The sequence below is a fragment of the Hevea brasiliensis genome, chromosome 5 (genome assembly GCF_030052815.1).
Source record: "Hevea brasiliensis isolate MT/VB/25A 57/8 chromosome 5, ASM3005281v1, whole genome shotgun sequence".
Classification (NCBI taxonomy): Eukaryota; Viridiplantae; Streptophyta; class Magnoliopsida; order Malpighiales; family Euphorbiaceae; genus Hevea; species Hevea brasiliensis.
The window spans coordinates 10,210,308-10,231,579 of record NC_079497.1 but is presented as its reverse complement, the minus strand read 5'-3'; the positions used below and the strand labels follow the sequence as shown (position 1 = coordinate 10,231,579).

General features: G+C 36.5%; 1 protein-coding gene and 1 long non-coding RNA gene across 2 annotated transcripts in view; both read right to left on the bottom strand.

Moving 5' to 3' along the window:
* The window catches only part of LOC131179898 (uncharacterized), a 117,306-nt gene that overhangs the window by 76,944 nt on the left and 19,090 nt on the right, over positions 1-21,272 (bottom strand). Inside the window, exon 2 of the long non-coding RNA XR_009148830.1 lies at positions 19,104-19,161. This is a non-coding gene — a long non-coding RNA (uncharacterized LOC131179898). The remainder of the gene's footprint in view (positions 1-19,103; positions 19,162-21,272) is intronic.
* LOC110639440 (protein PELOTA 1) lies at positions 9-6,800 on the bottom strand. Its single transcript, XM_021790379.2, has 16 exons — positions 6,591-6,800; positions 6,424-6,506; positions 6,243-6,318; positions 6,062-6,136; positions 5,927-5,983; positions 5,443-5,488; positions 4,661-4,736; positions 4,382-4,457; positions 4,140-4,172; positions 3,945-4,013; positions 3,632-3,738; positions 2,349-2,421; positions 2,145-2,183; positions 1,852-1,946; positions 467-573; positions 9-357 (listed from the first exon to the last, which is right to left on the bottom strand). The coding sequence occupies exons 1-16, from the start codon at positions 6,639-6,641 to the stop codon at positions 284-286; spliced, it is 1,137 nt and encodes a 378-aa protein (XP_021646071.2). The 5' UTR covers positions 6,642-6,800; the 3' UTR covers positions 9-283.

Below are 21,272 nucleotides of genomic sequence, written 5' to 3'. Positions count from 1 at the left end.
TATCGAAATTTTTCAAACCGGAACAAAAACCGAACTCTCATACCTGTAAAAACCTGCCTTTTTACGTAAAATTCATAAAATTTTACAGTTTATTACTAAACCAATCTACCCATAAAATTCATTTTGGCAATATACTTTTGCACTGTGTATAATATTAATACATCTCTAAATAACGTTGAATATTGTACAACATGCTGATGCTGGACAGGAAGGATTAGTATACCGACCAATGCTCTTCCACACCCCATTCTCGTCCCAGTCGCACCAAAGCAAGCTCTGTACATTACATCTCAATGTCTTCTAGATCTGGTAGTGGAAATCGAAGGATGGCGGCAATGCCAGTCAATTGTGCCAATTCTGTTTCCAGAAGGAAAAACAGTAAAATCAGAATGCATGTATTTAGTCTCCTACCAGAATTTTATATGCAGTTCTTAAATGACTAGAAGCAAAGGGAAATGACACTCACGCTCTCCTGAGACATGCATTGATGAAAATATATGAACAGTGCCCCCTGAATCCTTCACTGAGCTGACTAGATTGACGTACTTCTTCCTCGTAGGTATATCAGCATTTCTGAAAGCCAAATAATAAAAGGAAAGGGCAAATGACTATTCAGTCTGAACATTTTAACGAAAATAATCGTTTGATCCCTATATTTTAAAAAATATACTATTTAATCCTTATATTTTACTTTTTTTTAAACTATTAAGTCCCTCTGCCAAATTTACTGTTAGTCAATGCCCATTAAACTACTATTTAATTTTTCCATTTTAGTTAAACTAATTAATTGGTTCATATATTTTGAAAACACTATTTTGAAAAAAGAAACAAAAGAGGATAAAAAAAAAATAAGGGGAGAGGATTATGACAGTTTGAATATAAAACAATAATAAGAGAGACTAAAGAATTAATGAAACTGAATTATAGAGATTAACTAATGTGTTTTTCAAAATATATGAATCAACTAATTAATTTCCCCAAAATAGATAGACTAAATAGCAATTTGACAAGTGGTAAAATCTATTGACTAACTGAAAATTTGACGGAATGATTAAATAGTTCAATGCAATCAAAATATAGAGATTAAATAGTATATTTTTTAAAATACAGAAATCAAGTGGTTAGTTTCGTTAAAATGCAAGTACTAAATAATAATTTTTCCAATAGGAAAATATTGATCTCTTTTTTGAAATATAGATGAAGACATGCTAAGAAAAATAAAAGAATTGACAAATGATGCAAATTGTAAGCAAGAAACCACCGGATGAAAGACTTCAAGATTTCATGGTTGCACTGACGAAAAATGGTTGCGCACTACCCACTGTTATTTCCATCAAAACATGCTCAGAGAAGGGTGATTCTGATATATTCCTATCTTTTATCATTTTTATATGAAATGCCTTTAACGGCTGCCTTTTTTTAATTCTTTTTTTCCCCAGAAAAAGGGAGGGTGGGGAATTCTAATTTCCATTCAATATATCACATGTAAGAATTACCATAAAATATGGTCACATGTAGCATCAAGGACTAGCATAAGTATACTCCCACAACGATGAAAATTAAGTGAAAAAAAAAAAAAGAAAAGCAATCCAAGTTGCCACTATAGCAATTAAGCCTCTACAACATAGTAATTTTAAGTCAAAAGAGAAATAGAAGGAGCAGGCAATCATGATTTGCGGAAGTAAATACAATAACACAAGGTCTCTCATCAACACAGGTTAAAAGATACATCCAGAAGAATAGGACTATATTTCCATATATGGACATTACGTAGACACCATGAAACATCCACATGGAATCAGAATATTACACATTCTATTGAACAATTAGAAGTAATACAATCACACTAACCTGAATAGATCATCTGTGATAAGAAGAGTTTGGACAGCCATGCGTTCATGGGCAACCTCTACATGCTTTGGTCCATAGCATGCACGAGCTGGATCCTAACAGAAAACCTCACACTCAAGCATATTCTAAGAATTTATTTAGGAATTAACAAATGGATGTAAATATACTAAAAGCACATTCTGAGCAATTACTACTACATGTAAATATATTCTTATCATTAAGTTTTTCATGGCCATAAAAAGAAAAATTCACAATAAAACAGAAAACCAGTCATCTAAAGAATAGAACCTGACATTTGAAAGCATGTTAAAGAAATCCTGAAGTGCTCGAACCTGCAAAGGAAGAACAACCTGTTATTACATTTGAACAGATATTGGACACAGTGTGCTTCTACAAACTCAGATAGGCATTGAATTAGAACTAGGACAAGTATTGTTTAGCAAAACAAAAACGAGACAAGTTGAAAATGCTGGACAAATTGGATTTGTCTAACTGACCTCTTGAGCTGCCTTAGTGTCTTTAATCATGTTCATAACATTTGAGGCATCAAGAACCTCTCTCAAGCTATGCCTGTACAACAATGGTTAATGTTCAGTAATTAAAAGAAGCAAGCTGCACAGAATTCAAAATATCTACCATCAACACAAACAGTCAGCAAGCCATGTAATATGCAAAGCCACAGGTTGACCACTGAAAACTTTTCAATCCCCATCGCAAATACAGTGGAATAAGACTAAAGATCTCACTAACTTTAAGGACAACACAAGTTCTGACGTGTTGTAGCGGCCGTGCCCTAATATATTAGTAGGATAATCTTTCTTCCAATTACAAACAGCTAAACTATCTCCATTGCCAAATGACAAAAAGATGAATATGGATGAAAATAAAAAGAGAACTTCAGGGTGCATAACCAAGTTACAAAGAAAATCTAGAACTATATAAACACAAAATACAATAAGCTTAAAATATTTATCCCAAAACACTATATTCCGGTATGCCATTATGCTTGATATCTCTATTGCAATTGCCGGAGTCTATCGTCAAGCTGTTACTCCTTCCCATCTCATCAATCGGTAAGTGAAAAGATAGAAGCAAACATCTGTGATGTAGAATTAAGCATAATGGCCCCAACAATGTATTTGACTAAGAAGAGAATCAAAATAGAAGACATAGGAAAAGCAAAGCAAGAAGGCTCATGGGATTGATGTGGGGAGTAGGGATGGCTATATTTCTTAGAGCGAACTCCAAGCGAATATGAAGCACATGGACATAAGTTATGCCTTGAAATGAAAGACAATTTCAAATCCGCATCCGCTTTTTCTCCGCACAAGAAAGTTATAAGTAATGCAACAAAAAATCTTATGGAGAGTTCGATCCAAGCTTAGAACCTGAGCTTGAGAGGGGAACAATAGCTGGAAACGGCCGCTAATACTCCGTAGGCTGAGGAGCAAATGGAGGAATCCACCTAAGGAAGGGCTTGCATCTAATTAGCTAGTTGGTAAGGCAATAGCTTACCAAGGCAATGACCAGTAGCTGGTCTGAAAGGATGATCAGCCACAATGGGACTGAGACACGGCCCAGACTAACAATGCAGGGAAAACAATGGGGCCCAAGAAATTTGATTTGATAGACAGATGCAACAGGAATGCAACAGGAAAGGAATTGTGGAAGGCACTTTTCTTCCATCAGTTATGTTGGCATCGCCCCACGCATGAATCAAAATTTCGTTCATTGTTCTAAGTGCTGTTAACATTGCAAGCAAAGATAACAAGCAACATACCTATATCCTGAGCTTGTATGCACAAGAACTATGCGCGACTTGTTCTCAATAATGGGTCTCAGCTGTCTCCTCTCTGCCTCCAACAATAAGTGACGATGAAACTGATCCTGAAGCACATAAGAATACACTCATATATATATATATATATATAGAGAGAGAGAGAGAGAGAGAGAGAGAGAGAGAGAGAAAATACCATTTGACAAGAAATCAGAACCATATTAGTTAGCAGGTATTTCAAATGAAAACAGGATCAATAATAGGTAAGACATTTCATTTTACAAATGGGAAAAAGAATGGTGTATTTATCACAGACCTTAGTGAAACCAGGGCTTGCAATCACAGCACACCGAATAACATTGAAATCAATATGTTTTAGGAAAGCCTACACATGGATAAAATCTGTCAGCATTGAGGAACAAATGCTTCAGGTATTTAATTTGCCTGAAACACATTGTGAATATTTTCAGAAGCAGGAAAGAGCCACAGAATATAAATCAATAGTACTCACCTGTAAAACATGCTCAAAGAACTTATTCAATGCCTGTAGCAAGAAGAAAGAGAAAGTATAAAAAATAAAGACTTAAAAGTACTCCTGATAAATTCATGAATCCTTAGAATCCATACAAAAGAAGGCAGAACCATAGAAGCCACATTAATAATGACAATTTAAACATAAATTATTTCGATAAACCAAAAGCAACTCAAATATAAATAACTTGGATTCACCCCATTAAAGGAAGAGAAGCATACCGACTCATAACCAGCAATGGCAGGCCCATGCTTTCGAGGAATTGAAGTCTCTATCCTTGACCGAGTAGTTGTCATGCTGTAGTACGTTAGCCACAGCACCATAAGGCACCAAGAGTAACAGTTTAAAACAGGGCAATAGAAATAAAGATTCCAGAAAATAAGATATGAAGTAGGGTGAAAGTCATTCCCTATTGGCTTTGTTGCTTCCTCTTATATGATTATTTATTAATTTGTTTCATTCTCATACCATTGAACCATAAACTCAAAGAATTTTCTTACCTTTTACCAACAAGGAAGATGTGTGCTAGTCCTTCTTGCATTAAAACCACGGCAAGATCAGCACTTGCACCAGGATCTGAAATTGTAGGGAGAGAAACATCAGCTACAAAGTAATTAAATTAGTCTATATATATATATATATATATATATATATTTACATTCATCAATTAGTCCTTTTAACCTGTTAGTGAGACACTGATTAGAAGCATTTACTTAAGATATGGAGGGAAAAACTATTTTTCCCAGTTCTCCTCTAGGCACTATTTATTGATGGTAGCATTAACATCTCTAGTAAACCAGAACATTTCATAGGAATACAACCGTATTTAGTTTTCATTAATTAGGATCCTCATTTTGCTGAGTTGCATTTCAGCATCATAATTACTCAGTACTCAACTACTTTGTGTTGGTCAGCACCAACAGGGCTTATTTTTTCTATAAAAATATTCAACGCATGAAACTGCAATTTTTGACACATGAACAAAATAAAGGTGTCCATAATGCTACTAACTGAGTGATTCTCACTATTCCAACTTAAAAAAGCATACAATTGCAATAACCTGCTGCACCAACAGTAAATTGTTAATAGCCAGTGTCAATCCTAACTACAAGAAGCTTAATATAACTTAAGTAAACCACATAGTTAAGGCATAAGATCCTAAATAATCAACAACGTGAAACTTCTAAAGAAATTATTTTCATACAGATATGCATTCAAGTGATGATAACAGCTTGCCCTCGGCAAAGAACTACTAAGAAAGGCACAAATCAAAACAAAATACCAGAGGCTCGATTGAGTACATCTAATGCCAATGAGTCCCAAATTTCCTGAGATACATTATCCAAAAGTAAGTAAGCAAGCAGATGACAAAAGCTTTAAACTCGCCAAAATAGAAGGTCACATATCAAAGCCACAACTTTTTCGATAAATGTCAATTTTAGCCAATCATTTTAATTTTACAAATATACTAAGATCATGACAATTGTAAATGTTATTTTTGCTACGAAAAATTATGATAACTTGACATGCCAATTTTAGTATACACAGAACGAAATTATTTTAGTGATTATGGAGTTACCACTAGTTTTCAGAGCAAGAATAACTTCCACATGATCTTAATATATCTGTAAAATTTAAATCGATTGGCTAAAACTGATAGTTTCCTTGTGTTTTTTAGTTCATTTAGCCTTAAAAGAGTAATTCAAGAAATTAAGGAAAAGGATCAATGTTGTTAGGGATAAAAAGGAAGATAAGAAGAAGCATACCTTCCTCAAGACAAAAGGTCGATGCAGCTCTAACTCTAAAGTATGAAATGCTCCAATCTGCAAAGAAACTAGGATGAGTTCTACACGAAAAACATCCAATTCTCAACCCACAGTTCAATTTGATGCTACCCTTACCTTTACATATTCATTCTCCAAAATATTCTTTCCACGAATTCGCAAGGCAGACCCTACTTTATCATAATCTATAGCCTTAAAAGTACAAAACGAAGGAGAACAATTATTATAATTGATAAGCATATTCAAACATATTACCGAAAAATCAAAAACATCTACTGGTTCATTGTAATTCTCATACCTCTACTTTTATTTCCAACTTCAGCTTCACTCTTTCTGCATCTCTCCCACCGGACGCCGCCTCTCTTAAAACTTTCCTATGGTAGAATGAAAACAATAATCACCAAACCGCCCAAACGAGACACAAAAATTCAATCATTGCTCAAAAAAATTAGAGCGAGCGAGAGTGTGTGTGAGGTTACCTGACAGTATCCGCCATAACCGTATCTCCAGAAGATATCAAATTATAAGCGAACCAGAGATCATCTGAATCGACTGGCGTGATCTACGCATGCATATACCAATTCGACAAAAATTAAAATTTTTTCCAAAAAATTTGAGCAGGCAGGTAAACAAATTGAATTTGTACCTTAACGCTACCGGGGCCGTCCGGAACGAGATCCCTTCTTGTGATCTTCATAAAATTGCAGATACTAGATTTGATTTTTAGCTCTTTCTCTGAAACGATTCGCTCTGATTAATAGTTTGTGTTAAGTTGAAGGGGAATGGATAGAAATGATAAGGAATATTAGGTTATTTTTAATCTAAAGTAAACAGCGAAGCCTATTTTCTCCTTAAAGTTACCCGAAATAGTTATTCAAGTCTTTAAATAAGTATTTTAAAGTATAATTAAATCTTTTAATTTTTTAAAAAGATTAAATAATTCTTTTAAATTTGAAAAAATAGATAAAATCCTTTGAGATAGGTAAGTTATTTAATTTTAAAAAATAAATAAAAAGAAAGAATTATAATTATAATTTATTTTTATTATAAATTTAATTAAAATTATAAATACACATAGGTCTCATTAATAATATTGTGAATTTAAATGATTTAATATGCTTCTTTATAAAAATTATTATAAAAATAATGAACTCGAAACTTTTTGAATATTCAACAAAGAACTATTTAAGATGTAACATATATCTATTGGATTAGACATATGTATAAATAATTTTTGTGGATAATTTTAGCTGAATTTATATTAGAGATAAGTTATAACTCAATATTTTTTTATTTATTTTTAAAAATTAAATAATTTATTTATCTAATAATAGTAAAATGGCTTATTTAATCTATTTTTCAAAATTTGAAGTCTTATTTAATTTTTTTTTTAAATTTGAAATCTTATTTAAATTTTGAAATACTTTAAAAATTTATATAACTATTAGCACATATTTTAATAGTCAAAATAGGCCTTTTATCATTAATTAATCTTTATATTTTTTATTTCATTTTCATTTAAAGATTTTAAGTGTTATTTAGATTTTATTTAGTTCTTCCAATTTAAAAAATATAATTATATAATCTCTATATTTAATCTAATTTTCTCTCTTTTAAATGCACTAACTCATAAAAAACTTAGTTCTAAATAGATGAAAATCTAAAAAATATACGAAATAAAAATATATGTACCAACTAATATACTTTTTAAAATGGTAAGAATTAATTTCTTTAAAATAAAATAAATAAATAATATTTTTTTCTAATAATTAAAGAAATAAAAATGAAAAATAATAGGAATTAAATTTTTTATTTTTTAAAATGTTTATTAACATAGTAATAAAATTAATAAATTATAATGATAAAAATAAATTTTATATATTTATCTATTTTCCATTTAAATAAAAAAGTATATATATTTTTCATTTAAATAAAAAAGTATACATATTTTTTATTTAATTTCAAAGGTCAAGTTGAAGGAGAAATTCCGGCAGCTGTCTTTGTTTGTTTGGGCTTGAAAGGCCAATAAGCACAATCTGCGAAGTAAAAATACAGGGTAAGCTCGAAAAAATAAACTTGTTACTCCTGTAACTTAAAAAAAATATATATTTGAATAAAAATAAATATTCGACTTAGATAGTTTAGATATTAATTATAAATATAATTTCTATAACTATTTAAGACTAGTGCAATTCTACTATGAAATGTACATCTAACACATAAATGCAATCATACTATGAAATGCATATTCAACACAAAAAATAAATAATTCACTCAATATTCACACAAAAAATTAATTTAAAGCTACTCACACACCCAGTATATCACATCCATATATACATATATGGGAGTTGATCCCTTATATAGCTTTATTAATCTAATATTTGCCAATGAGGTAAACTTAAACCAGACTTTCGCTTAATAATCCAAGTGCGGGGGTCAGCGAGATCAACTTAAAGCCGTACTTACTCCGATTTATCCATATATAAGGATCAGGTCTCAGCGAGTCAAGCTTCAGCCATGACTATGTGTCCTACTCATATCCATATCTACACCATACTCACGCCAATACACAAATGGAGCTCCAAATTATCCTTAGGGCGGCAATCACAACAAATAATAATAATTAAATATGCAGTAACTAAAAATGCTCCTAATATATTAATTATTTATGAGCATAATTAATTATTTATAAAATGCATGAGTATGCCAAATATATAATTAATATTGAAATTACAAAATAATTAATATCCAACTCACAGACTAGTCGACTGGACTGTAGCTGGTTCGGCTAGAAGGAGAAGATAGCCGGCACCAATCATTTAAACATACACACTGACCTCCATCAAAAGACTGATAAAATTAAATAATTAATTTAAACTATAGAATCAAAATAAATCCTAAGGTTTTACCGAAATTTTGACAGAGTCTCCCCTACAACTGTACCTAACCCCCCTGCAAGAAAAATACAGCAACCGCAACAAATAGGCCTCAAGCTCACAACAACAATTATAATGCCTATTCAGGGCCTACAAGAATCGTAATCTAAGTCTAATCCTCCAAACTTCATTTCTAGTTTGTAACTCTTATACAGTCCAAATATTTATTTTTAACACTATAAAATTATGAAAATATTTCTGGAGACCCTTTATATTGTCCTTATATTAATTAAAATTATTTTACTTAATTTTACTAAGTCAGGAATATTTTATATATTTATCAGCTAGTTTAGCCAAGATAAAAATTATACAACTTAAGTTTGGGACTACCTTTGCAAATTCTTTTACGTGGAATGCGTCTGAAATGTCTAAAAATACTAGGAATGACTATAAATATGGCCCCTTTCTAGGATAACCCGTCGGACACCCAGACTAGATCAAAAACTCGATCTTGAGTACTAGTGAGCTATCGCTGATCCAATCGTACCTAAACGAAGCTCAAAAATTGTTAACAATTATCATATAATTATTTTAAATTTATGAGAATAGAAAATGGTCAAAAATATCACCAAGCGATCTAAAATGTTCGATGATAGTTTTTTTCAAACGATATCCAATTGGATCGGGTCCAGTCCCATCTCGAAGATTTTGTCACTCTGAGTTCAATGGTGGTCTCAAATTGCTTATTCGATGGTCGGATAGCCGGAAAAAATGGCCAGAAAGTGGCGAAACCCATATTTTATCTCTTATCTTTCTCTCACCGGATCTTCTCTCTTTAGCCACCATTGGAGGCAAGGTTGGTTGAGTGTTGAAGCTTGCGATGCTAGGAGTTGAACGAGCCCTGTCTTGCCAGAAACAACCATCGGACGACATCAGAATGAGGCTTGGAAGTTGCTACCTCACACATGCGTCCACCTCTTTCTCTCTTCATTCCAATGGCTATGGGAGTCCTTGCCCGTGTCCATGGATGCTGGAGGATGGCCAGTCAGTGCTGGGGGCTACAAGGGGAGGCGGTTGAACTCTTAGCAGGCGGTGGGTTGCTTAGGTAGCGGCTGGAAAACAAAGGAAAAGAAGGGGTGGAAAAAAGAGTCGAGGAGAGAGAGAGCTACCGCAGGGGGGGGGGGGGGGGCTTACGAAATTTGATTGGTCCCTCTCTTTTTTAAAAAAAATAACAACTTTTGTCACGACCCAACCTATGGGCCGGACCGGCACTAGGACCTGGGCCAGCCTAAAGCCCCCGAGGCCCGTAGTAAGCCTAACTGTTCATTTACCCAATTCTAAGGCCCATTGGGCCCAAATTCAAGAAAACAAACGGACAAAGTCCGGCCATAAAATGGACTTTCCAACGGGGAGTTTTTGACTCACCCGACCTGTAAACACAATAAACAATCCATTGGGGAGCTCAGCTCACCCTCCACATACTCATCAACATAATAATAAATGGGAGCTCAGCTCCCTCATCCAATCCATCAAAACAGACTTAAAATATTAAGTTTACAGGTCCAACATGAATATAATATTACAGACCAAATTCAAATAATTACTGCTAACACATGCGGAAATTCTAGGAGTAATTAAAATTACACAAATATTGATAAACAACCTGCGAAGGAGAAAAGCAGGTTAACCAAAATAAAATCCTTCTGTAACCTGAAAAAATATTGAACAGGAGTGAGCGTTCGACTCAGAGAGTAAAATATCAATTTTAACCATAATCTCTATAACTATCTAAAACTAATGCACCCTGTAGAGTAAAATGCAACATCAGCAATAAATTCACATCATAGCATCAGAAAGGTAATTTGGAGCACTCACACACCCTGTAGCATCAATCATAACATATGGGAGCTGATCCCTATCTGACTCTCTTAAATCCAACCTGGTGCCAGCGAAGAACTCAAGCCGGACTTTCGCTTAATAAACCAAATCGAGGGTCCCAGCGAAGAACTCAAGCCGTGACTACCCGTCCTATCCATAGTCCACACCACATCACACGCACGCCAACGCACGCACACTGCTCCAAATTACCACAACAACATCATGGCACTTTATGATTATCAATGCATCATAAATCGTGCCTAGAGTTTAACTACATAAATATATGCATATAAGTGATGCATGGGCATGCTGAACATATAATAATACCGAAATTACAATTAAAATTAATATTTTACTCACAGACTTGATGACAATCACTGTGGCGGCTGGGCGGAGGAAGAAGGCTGTCCCGGCTCATCTGACAATTAGATTACAATTATTTAATACAATCTGACTCAATACAAACAAAGAAAAAGACCAATACGTCCTAAGTCGTGCCGAAAATCCGGCAGAGTCTCCCCTATACCTAGGACCTACCCAACCTGCAAAAGGGCTAAAAACGCACTTCTATATTCACAATCCATATATCAACAGTTCAATCATATCACACAGCCCCTCCTGGGCCCATCAAATCAATCACCCATCACAATACGCAAAATTTCAATTTAGTCCTTATTATTGATCATTTTTGCAAAAACTGCCCAAACAAGCTCTAAAAATTATAAAACTTTGCCCCGCGATCCTTAGCAATATTACTAAGCTATTGCAAAAAGAATCGTAATTTTCTAAGCTACCATGAATATTTTATGGATTTTTAATCCTATTTAAGCACTCGAAAATTACGAAAAAGCAAGGTTCGAGTTTACCTTTGCCGATTCCGACTTCGGGAACGCGCTCGGGACGTCTGACAATGGGGGGGCTAGCCAAAACCTCGATCCAATTTAGGGACTTTTCCGGTAATGGGTGCATGCGGCGAAATTTGCGAATCAGGTCAATCGTCGAATTTCCGCGAATCGAGGATACCTACACGAAGCCCATAACACGGGGGTTAGTACATAAATTTTTCAGAATTTTCTAAGCTCATTAAATGCTCGGAAAAACACTGCGAAGTTCCGTGGGACCCACCGAAAAACGGTGTCGGAAAATTTTGAAATTTATGTCGTTGCGAAGCTCTCGACGAATGGAGCGTGCTGGTGGCCTCGGTTTTCTCGTGGGATTCACGGTTTTCGAGAAATCTAGCCCAAAAGTCGAAATGGGCTAAAATCTTCCCGAGCAAAAATCGGACAATCCGGTCGATGGATTTCGGCGTTCTTGGTGTCTATGGAAAGCTCGTACGAGTAGATGATTTTGGACACAAGACCGATCAATTGGTGGCGGATCGGCGGATTTGGCGGGAAGTCAGCAGCGGCCTTGAGCGTTCAGCAGCGTTTTTGGCCGTTCGAGGCGGTCGGCCGGTGGTGGCGGTGGCCGTCTCTTGGGCTGGTGGGCGTGAGGTGGAAGGAGAAAGCGAGAGAGAAAGGGAGAGGGACGACGCGCGGAAGGGAAGAAGAAAAAGGAAAAGGCGGTCCGATTCGGCCGTCGAATCCGATCCGATTCGATTCGGCGGTTCGATTCGAATACAAAATTTTGAATTTTTACTCGCCTCGGGATAAAACGAGGTCCAAAAATTTCGAAAAAATTCTAGAAAACTCAGAAAAATACGTAGACTCCAAATATATTTTTAGTTTTGCCACGTGGTCTTTAAATTAATTTTTAAAAATCATCAAAGTTTATATTTTCGGAAAATCGAACCCGATTTTTAAAATCCGAAAAATCTCAAAAAAATTCTTAAAATTTAAAAAAAATTAAAATACCAAAATACTCATAAAAATTAAAATTTCGGGGTGTTACATTCTTCCCCCCTTACAGAAAATTCGTCCTCGAATTTTTACACAAGGCAGAATAAAGCACATGATTATACATTGAACAAGTAAGGGTACTTACTACGCATGTCCCGCTCTGACTCCCAGGTGCACTCTTCCACTGACTGACTCCTCCACAAAACCTTAACCATAGGGATCTGCTTTGATCTCAGCTGTCTCACTTGGTAGTCCACTATGGCTACAAGCTGCTCCTCAAATGTCAAGTTCTCTTTTAGCTCTATCACATCCTTTGCAAAGACATGAGAAGGATCGGGAATGTATTTCTGAGCATGGAGATGTGAAACACGGATGAACGTGAGAAAGGTTGGGTGGTAGCTCCAACCAGAGGCAACCGCCTAACTCTATCAGTAACCTCAAAAGGTCCAATATACCGAGGTGCCAACTTGCCCTTCTTTCCAAATCTCATGACTCCCTTCATTGGAGAAACCTTCAGAAATACATAGTCACCCACTGCAAACTCCACATCCTTCGCCTGGGTCCGTGCATAACTCTTACGCCTCTTGAAAGTCAAGCTACTGCTCTCGATTAAGGAACCATCTCTCAAGTGTCTTGCACTGTGTCTACATCATGCACCTTCGCTTCCCTCATTTCTGCCCAACACAGAGGAGACCTACACTTTCTTCCATATAGTGCCTCATAGGGTGCCATCCCTATGCCGGGAGTGGTAATCGTTGTTGTAGGCAAACTCCACCAAAGCTATTGCTCATCCCATTGACCTCCAAAATCCAAGACACTCATGCGAAGCATGTCTTCCGATGTTTGGATTGTCCTTTCTGATTGTCCGTCTGTCGAGGGTGGAAGGTCAGATCGAATTTCAATCGTGTGCCAAGTGCCTCCTGCAACTTTCTCCAGGCAGAAGTGAACTGGGGCCCTCTGTCAGATATTATGGAAGCCGGAACTCCATGCAATCTGACTATTTCTCGAATGTAGAGCCGGGCATACTGTGCCACAGAATATGTAGTCTTCACAGGTAAGAAGTGAGCTAATTTGGTCAAGCGGTCTACAATTACCCATATCAAATCATATCCTCGCGTGGTACGAGGCAACCCAGTCACAAAATCCATAGTAATCATTTCCCACTTCCATTCTGGGATAGGGAGCTCTTGCAGCTTCCCTGACGGTCTCTGGTGTTCAAACTTCACCTTCTGACAAGTCAAGCACTTGGACACAAAGTCTGCTATGTCTCTCTTCATGCCATTCTACCAGTAGCTATCTTTCACATCATGGTACATTTTAGTGGAACCTGGGTGGACACTGTACAGTGTGTAGTGTGCTTCTTGCATGATTTCATTTCTGAGATTGTCTACATCGGGCACACATATCCTCGAACCATGCACTAGGGCGCCATCATTGGCAAATCCAAACTCACCACCTTCACCTTGCTGTACTCTTTCTATAATCTTCATCAATTTTTGGTCTCTGTGCTGGGAAACTCTAACTCTGTCCCTCAAGTCTGGCCTCACTGAAAAATGAGCCAACAATACCCCCTCATCTGAAAGATCTAGGATTAAACCTTGATCCATCAACTCATGTACTTCCTGAATCAACCGTCTCTTCTCTGCTGAAATGTGCGCCAAACTACCAGAAGATTTCCTGCTCAAGGCATCTGCTACAACATTGGCCTTCCCAGGGTGGTACTGGATGGTGCAATCATAGTCTTTCAGAAGCTCCATCCATCTTCTCTGTCTCAAGTTTAAATCCCTCTGTTGGAAGATATACTTCAAACTCTTGTGGTCGATGTATATCTCACACACTTCACCATACAGGTAGTGTCTCCAGATTTTCAGTGCAAAGACTACAGCCGCCATTTCCAAATCATGGGTGGGGTAGTTCTGCTCATGCCTCTTCAGCTGCCTTGAAGCATAAGCCACTACCTTTCCATTCTGCATCAAAACACACCCAAGGCCAACTCTGGAGGCGTCACAATACACGGTGTATCCTTCACCACTCACAAGTAGTGCCAACACAGGGGCAGTGGTTAGACACTCCTTATCCTCATCATTATAACTGACTCTATCGAGCTCTCTTCCTGTCCTTTGCATCTTATCCACTTCCCTTTTCCTATTTTTGGTATTGTTGGTATCTTTTCAACCTGCTGTATTTATTCCTTAATTTTAGTCCTATCTCATCCTTACACCTTTTCCTTCGAAGATGTCTATCCCATCATCAACTTTAACTTTCTTTTTATTTCTTAGTCTTATCTTGATTACTAGTTCCGTTACTTCAGGAATTCTAACCTTACGATTTTCTCCTACCAGCACATTCTTCACCTTTTGTAACACTTATAATTAACCATAGAAAATTCGTTTTTGTAACCCCTTTCCCAACTTAACTATCAGAACATCATCATTCCCTACCAGCCTTAGTAGGAAATTGCTCATCCTGGATGGATAGGAGCTTCAGAAACTATAAGTTCCATCTGAACTAACACGGCTGTGGGAAATGTGTGTCATGCCTTAATTCTAAATAAGATACTTCACGTGTTTATTCTCCTTAATATAATCACATATACTGCCCACAACTTTCCAAACTTCAACCTCAAATTACCCATTAGCAATAATTTCATCTATTGAAACTCATCCACAATTAGTATTTCCTCAATATCATAGTTTAAAACAGTTGCAAGCCTTAGTAGCTAACTCAATTTAACTCATGTCATTACTCTGTTCGTCCTTTCATACTTAATACTAGGTATGCACTTACTGTCATTCTCATATCAGGAAATTATGTATGAATTTGTGCCTACCAAACTCTCAATAACTAGGTCTCCTTGACTCAGTTTCTGTTCCTTATATAACCTTCTAAAACCAAAAGCACAAGCTAAACTTGAAAAGAAAGAAAAATATCCTCTTATATTCAACTACGCCAATTGTCCATATAATAACGTTTAACCTATGTTTCTTGGTATTTCTCTTCAAATTTCATCATCTCTTAGCACAATTGTGCTCTACCTATAAGATATCATCTGCATGAACACTTTACCGTACCATTGTCCTTCCTGACATAATATTTTATAATTTATTAACTTTACTTATACTCGACCAATGATTCATATCTATCATCGTTTATATTGTGCCATTAACTTTTGTTGATTCCTGAAAGATTTCTCTCACTAATAAATTCTTCCAACACCAATTCCACCCTTATCTATGGTCATTAATTTGATCCTTGAACTTTCTAGTGATTTATAACCACCCAGACTTGTCAAATTTCATTTTTATTTTTTTTTTGTTCTACCCCTACTGTTGTCATGTCGTTATTGCTTCACTACAAAGTGATTCTATTGATCACACTAACAATGTTTGCCTGACATTCATAACGAACCTCTAACTACCTTCTCACTATCTCAAAAGTCTAAACTAAGCATATGTATCATTATCTATCATTCTTTTCCTATCATCATACCTATTTGATCCCTTAGATTGACCTTTATTCAACTTACTACTTACTAACTTCGTTTTCTCTACCTAATTAGGTAGTCCGCAATACCATCGCACACCTTCTAGCATTTACTCATTATTATGTTATTCCATACCTCCATCACTATTCTCACTAATGTGGTCCCATTTTGGGTTTTCCATCCTTGTCATTCACCTTGCCAAGAATAATACTTAGCCTACCCTATATCTTAACTTTGTTCCTTTTATTATGCGCTCTTCAGGTTGTCCTTCAGTTTATCTCCTTTGTCTTACCCAAAATAGAACTTGACTATTCTATCCCTGGTTCCATTCTTCTTCCTAACATGACAGCTGTACTTGCTGACTATATCTTTCAGAGTCTCTACCGCGTTATCACATATCTGTGCTACTCAGATTTGGTCCTTTGACCACTCTAGCTGGTATTCCCACTGGCATTTAGATTATATTGCATCTGTAATCAATTATCCAAATTTTCATTCTACACTTTCTCTATCCATTGGCCTTCTATGATTTATCTTTGCTAATTTATTACTCTTAACACTATTATAATTAGATTATACTATTGTTTTGAACGATATGAAGTTAGAAAAGAACTCAGGAAATTGCGGTCATACCTTTATCGTATGTTTTCTATTCTTATCCTTTAGCTTACATAATACCTTTACTACCTCGAGAACTGATTCTGCAGTAATTTTATTTATTTGTTATTATTATTATTATTATTATTATTTTCCATGTTTACTCAATTTGCCAAAACTTAAGATTCCGGGTACCCAAACCCGTCATCCAATTCAAAGGATTTACATCCATCATGATCTGATTATATATGATTCCTATAATGGAACTTGTATCATCTGCAGGATACCCCAGCCAACTACTCTCTACCACACTCTACAGTCCCATCTGGGCATTATTTGGTTGGTCACCATTATTAGTAATAACTTTCGATCCCTTCTGAAAAGATAGGACTACACCCTAACTTGCTGCATCAAAGGTACTACATTTACCACCTTGCCCAAACCATGTCAAATTAATGACTCTCCTATCATATCATATCTCTGTGAATCATCAATTCATAGTTTCGACCTTCCCTAGGTAGTAGGGTTGCACTTTACACCTTGCTAATACACACAAGGTATTCTGTTCTCACTAAGTTCTAAGCAAAACGTCTATCGTTCTGCAAAAACCATCCAAAATTCCATACCGAAGACTAGATGGTCTCACTCTATAGGTATCAACTTTACTTTGCAACTAGTCCGAAACCTGCAGTCCGATGGCAACTCTTCAGTAACTCTAGCTCATGCTAGGGTAACTGAGTCACTAACTCTAGTTACCACCCAACTGTGACCTTTCGATATTCTAGCTCTAGATTCTTAACCAGGAGTTCCCAACTCCTCTGCAGATATAGAACTCTGTTCTGGTATTGCTGTACCAAAACAGAGGCCATCAGTAAACACCCTCATTATGGAGCACCACGGGGATGCACGCAGCTCTACACAATAATCTCATGTCTGCATGTAATGCGACTACAGAGCGGACATCGAGAACATTGTATAGTTACTACGATACGTCCGGACCGACTAGGCCTCCTAATTTCTTATCTCTCTCGAATCTTCTATTATCATAAACTTATTACGGGGGTCATCCAGCGATGACGCTGCAGATGGTATCCTCATCCTTATCTAGGCAACTGTACTTTCAAGACTCACGTTTATGTACTCGTGCCTTGCACGAAATGGGCACACCATTTAAACCCATACGCATGTAAACATAGCATTTCTTGGAGTACGTATCCTCATGATGGACCTCACATGTCTACTAACTCTATTTCACATTTACGTGTACTCCACGAAAATCAAGACACTAAGCGAGGTAATCTTATATTTCCGAGGTATAACGTAGAATCTAGAAACAAAGAATTACAGAAAAGACGAAATGTAATCCTATACTCCGCATGTGACTCCTAGTAGACTCTTCCCAACACTTAGATAATTTTTCCTATGAATGGAGCCTAAGCTCGATACCACATCTGTCACGACCCAACCTATGGGCCGGACCAAGACTAGGACTGGGCCACCTAAAGCCCCGAGGCCCGTAGTAAGCCTAATCTGCTTATTTACCCAATTCTAAGGCCCATTGGGCCTAAATTAAGAAAACAAGCGGACAGAGTCCGCCATAAAATGGACTTTCCAACGGGAGTTTTCGACTCACCCGACTGTAAACACAATAAACAATCCATTGGGAGCTCACTCACCCTCCACATACTCATCAACATAATAATAAATGGGAGCTCGGCTCCTCATCCAATCCATCAAAACAGACTTAAAATATTAAGTTTACAGTCCAACATGAATATAATATTACGGACCAAATTCAAATAATTATCGCTAACACATGCGGAAATTCTAGGAGTAATTAAAATTACACAAATATTGATAAACAACTGCGAAGGAGAAAAGCAGTTAACCAAAATAAAATCCTCCTCAGAACTTGAAAAATATTGAACAGGCGTGAGCGTTCGACTCAGAGAGTAAAATATCAATTTTAACCATAATCTCTATAACTATCTAAAACTAATGCACCCTGTAGAGTGAAATGCAACATCAGCAATAAATTCACATCATAGCATCAGAAAGGTAATTTGGAGCACTCACACACCCTGTAGCATCAATCATAACATATGGGAGCTGATCCCCTATACAGCTCTCTTAAATCCAACTCGTGCCTGAAGAACTCAAGCGGACTTTCGCTTAATAAACCAAATCGAGGGTCCCAAATGAAGAACTCAAGCCGTGACTACCCCTCGAAGGATCGGGTCCCAGCGAAGAACTCAAGCCGTGACTACCCGTCCTATCCATAGTCCACACCACATCACACGCACGCCAACGCACGCACACTGCTCCAAATTACGACAACAACATCATGGCACTTTAACAGTTATCAATGCATCATAAATCGTGCCTAGAGTTTAACTACATAAATATATGCATATAAGTGATGCATGGGCATGCTGAACATATAATAATACCGAAATTACAATTAAAATTAATATTTTACTCACAGACTTGACGACAATCACTGTGGCGGCTGGGCGGAGGAAGAAGGCTGTCCCGGCTCACCTGACAATTAGATTATAATTATTTAATACAATCTGACTCAATACAAACAAAGAAAAAGACCAATACGTCCTAAGTCGTGCCGAAAATCCGGCAGAGTCTCCCCTATACCTAGGACCTACCCAACCTGCAAAAGGGCTAAAAACGCACTTCTATATTCACAATCCATATATCAACAGTTCAATCATATCACACAGCCCCTCCTGGGCCCATCAAATCAATCACCCATCACAATACGCAAAATTTCAATTTAGTCCTTATTATTGATCATTTTTGCAAAAACTGCCCAAACAAGCTCTAAAAATTATAAAACTTTGCCCCGCGGTCCTTAGCAATATTACTAAGCTATTGCAAAAAGAATCGTAATTTTCTAAGCTACCATGAATATTTTATGGATTTTTAATCCTATTTAAGCACTCGAAAATTACGAAAAAGCAAGGTTCGGGTTTACCTTTGCCGATTCCGACTTCGGGAACGCGCCGACGCGTCGACAATGGGGCTAGCCAAAACCTCGATCCAATTCGGGGACTTTTCCCAGAACGTCCGTTCGCCCGAAATTTGCGATCTTGCTTAATCGCCGAATTTCCGCGAATCGAGGATACCTACACGAAGCCCATAACACGGGGGTTAGTACATAAATTTTTCAGAATTTTCTAAGCTCATTAAATGCTCGGAAAAATACTGCGAAGTTCCGTGGGACCCACCGAAAAACGGTGTCGGAAAATTTTGAAATTTATGTCGTTGCGAAGCTCTCGACGAATGGAGCGTGCTGGTGGCCTCGGTTTTCTCGTGGGATTCACGGTTTTCGAGAAATCTAGCCCAAAAGTCGAAATGGGCTAAAATCTTCCCGAGCAAAAATCGGACAATCCGCTCGATGGATTTCGGCGTTCTTGGTGTCTATGGAAAGCTCTCGCCGAGTAGATGATTTTGGACACAAGACCCGGTCCAATTGGTGGCCGGATTTGGCCGGGGAAGTCGAAGCGGTGCGCGCGCGCGCAGGGGCGTTGCTGCGTTCCGGCCGGCGGCGCACGGCCTACTGGTCAATGGCGCGGCACGGCTCATTGGCCGGATCAAGGCGGCGGCGGCTGGGGGTGGAGAGGAGAGAGAAACGAGAGAGAAAAGGGAGAGGGACGACGCGCGCGGGGAAGGGAAGAAGAAAAAGGAAAAGGCCGGTCCGATTCGACCGGTCCGATCCGGTCCGGTTCGATTCGGCCGGTTCGATTCAGAATACAAAATTTTGAATTTTTACTCTGCCTCGGGACCGAAAACGAGGTCCAAAAATTCCGAAAAAATTTCAGAAAACTCAGAAAAATACGTAGACTCCAAATATATTTTTAGTTTTGCCACGTGGTCTTTAAATTAATTTTTAAAAATCATCAAAGTTTATATTTTCGGAAAATCGAACCCGATTTTTAAAATCCAAAAAATCTCAAAAAAATTCCTAAAATTTAAAAAAAATTAAAATACCAAAATACTCATAAAAATTAAAATTTCGGGGTGTTACAACTTTTAATTACTCTTTCGATCCCTGAGTTAGGTATATTCAAATTGGTCCAAAATATAAATATATGTATAATTAAATAATAAAGAAAATATTATAATAATAATAATAATAATCAAATTAATAACTATTAAATTAAATCTTAGAACCAAGGTTAATAATAATGTAGTAATATATCTTGTTAATTGATTTAACATTAATATTTAAAACTAATCATTTAAATTAAAATTGAACTATTAAATAATTTTACAACATATGTTTAGAAATAACATTAAAAATATATAAATGAAAGTATTACAAAAATTGTAATTTAGTTAGATAATATTAAAATAATATTTGAATACTATATAAAAATATATAATTTATATTTTAAAAATTTAGGTCATTACAATCAAAATTTAAGTAACTTTTGACCCATTTGTCCAGGATGTTAAAAAAAAAAAATTTGCAAATATTTTAAAATTGAAAGGAACTCATTGGCTCTTCTTGTTTGGGTAAATTTCATAAACGTACTCCAACTTAAGGGTATATAACAATATAGTATTTAAACTTCAATTTGTAATATAAAACTTCCAAACATAAAACCCTCTATGACTCATAATAACCATTTTAC

Coding starts and splice junctions, on each gene's coding strand:
- LOC110639440 (XM_021790379.2), bottom strand. CDS start 6,641: ATGAAGATCACAAGAAGGGATCTCGTTCCGGACGGCCCCGGTAGCGTT. Junction 5,489..5,926: donor GACCTTTTGTCTTGAGGAAG/GTATGCTTCTTC, acceptor AATGTATCTCAG/GAAATTTGGGACTCATTGGC. Junction 4,737..5,442: donor TGTACTCAATCGAGCCTCTG/GTATTTTGTTTT, acceptor CTACAATTTCAG/ATCCTGGTGCAAGTGCTGAT.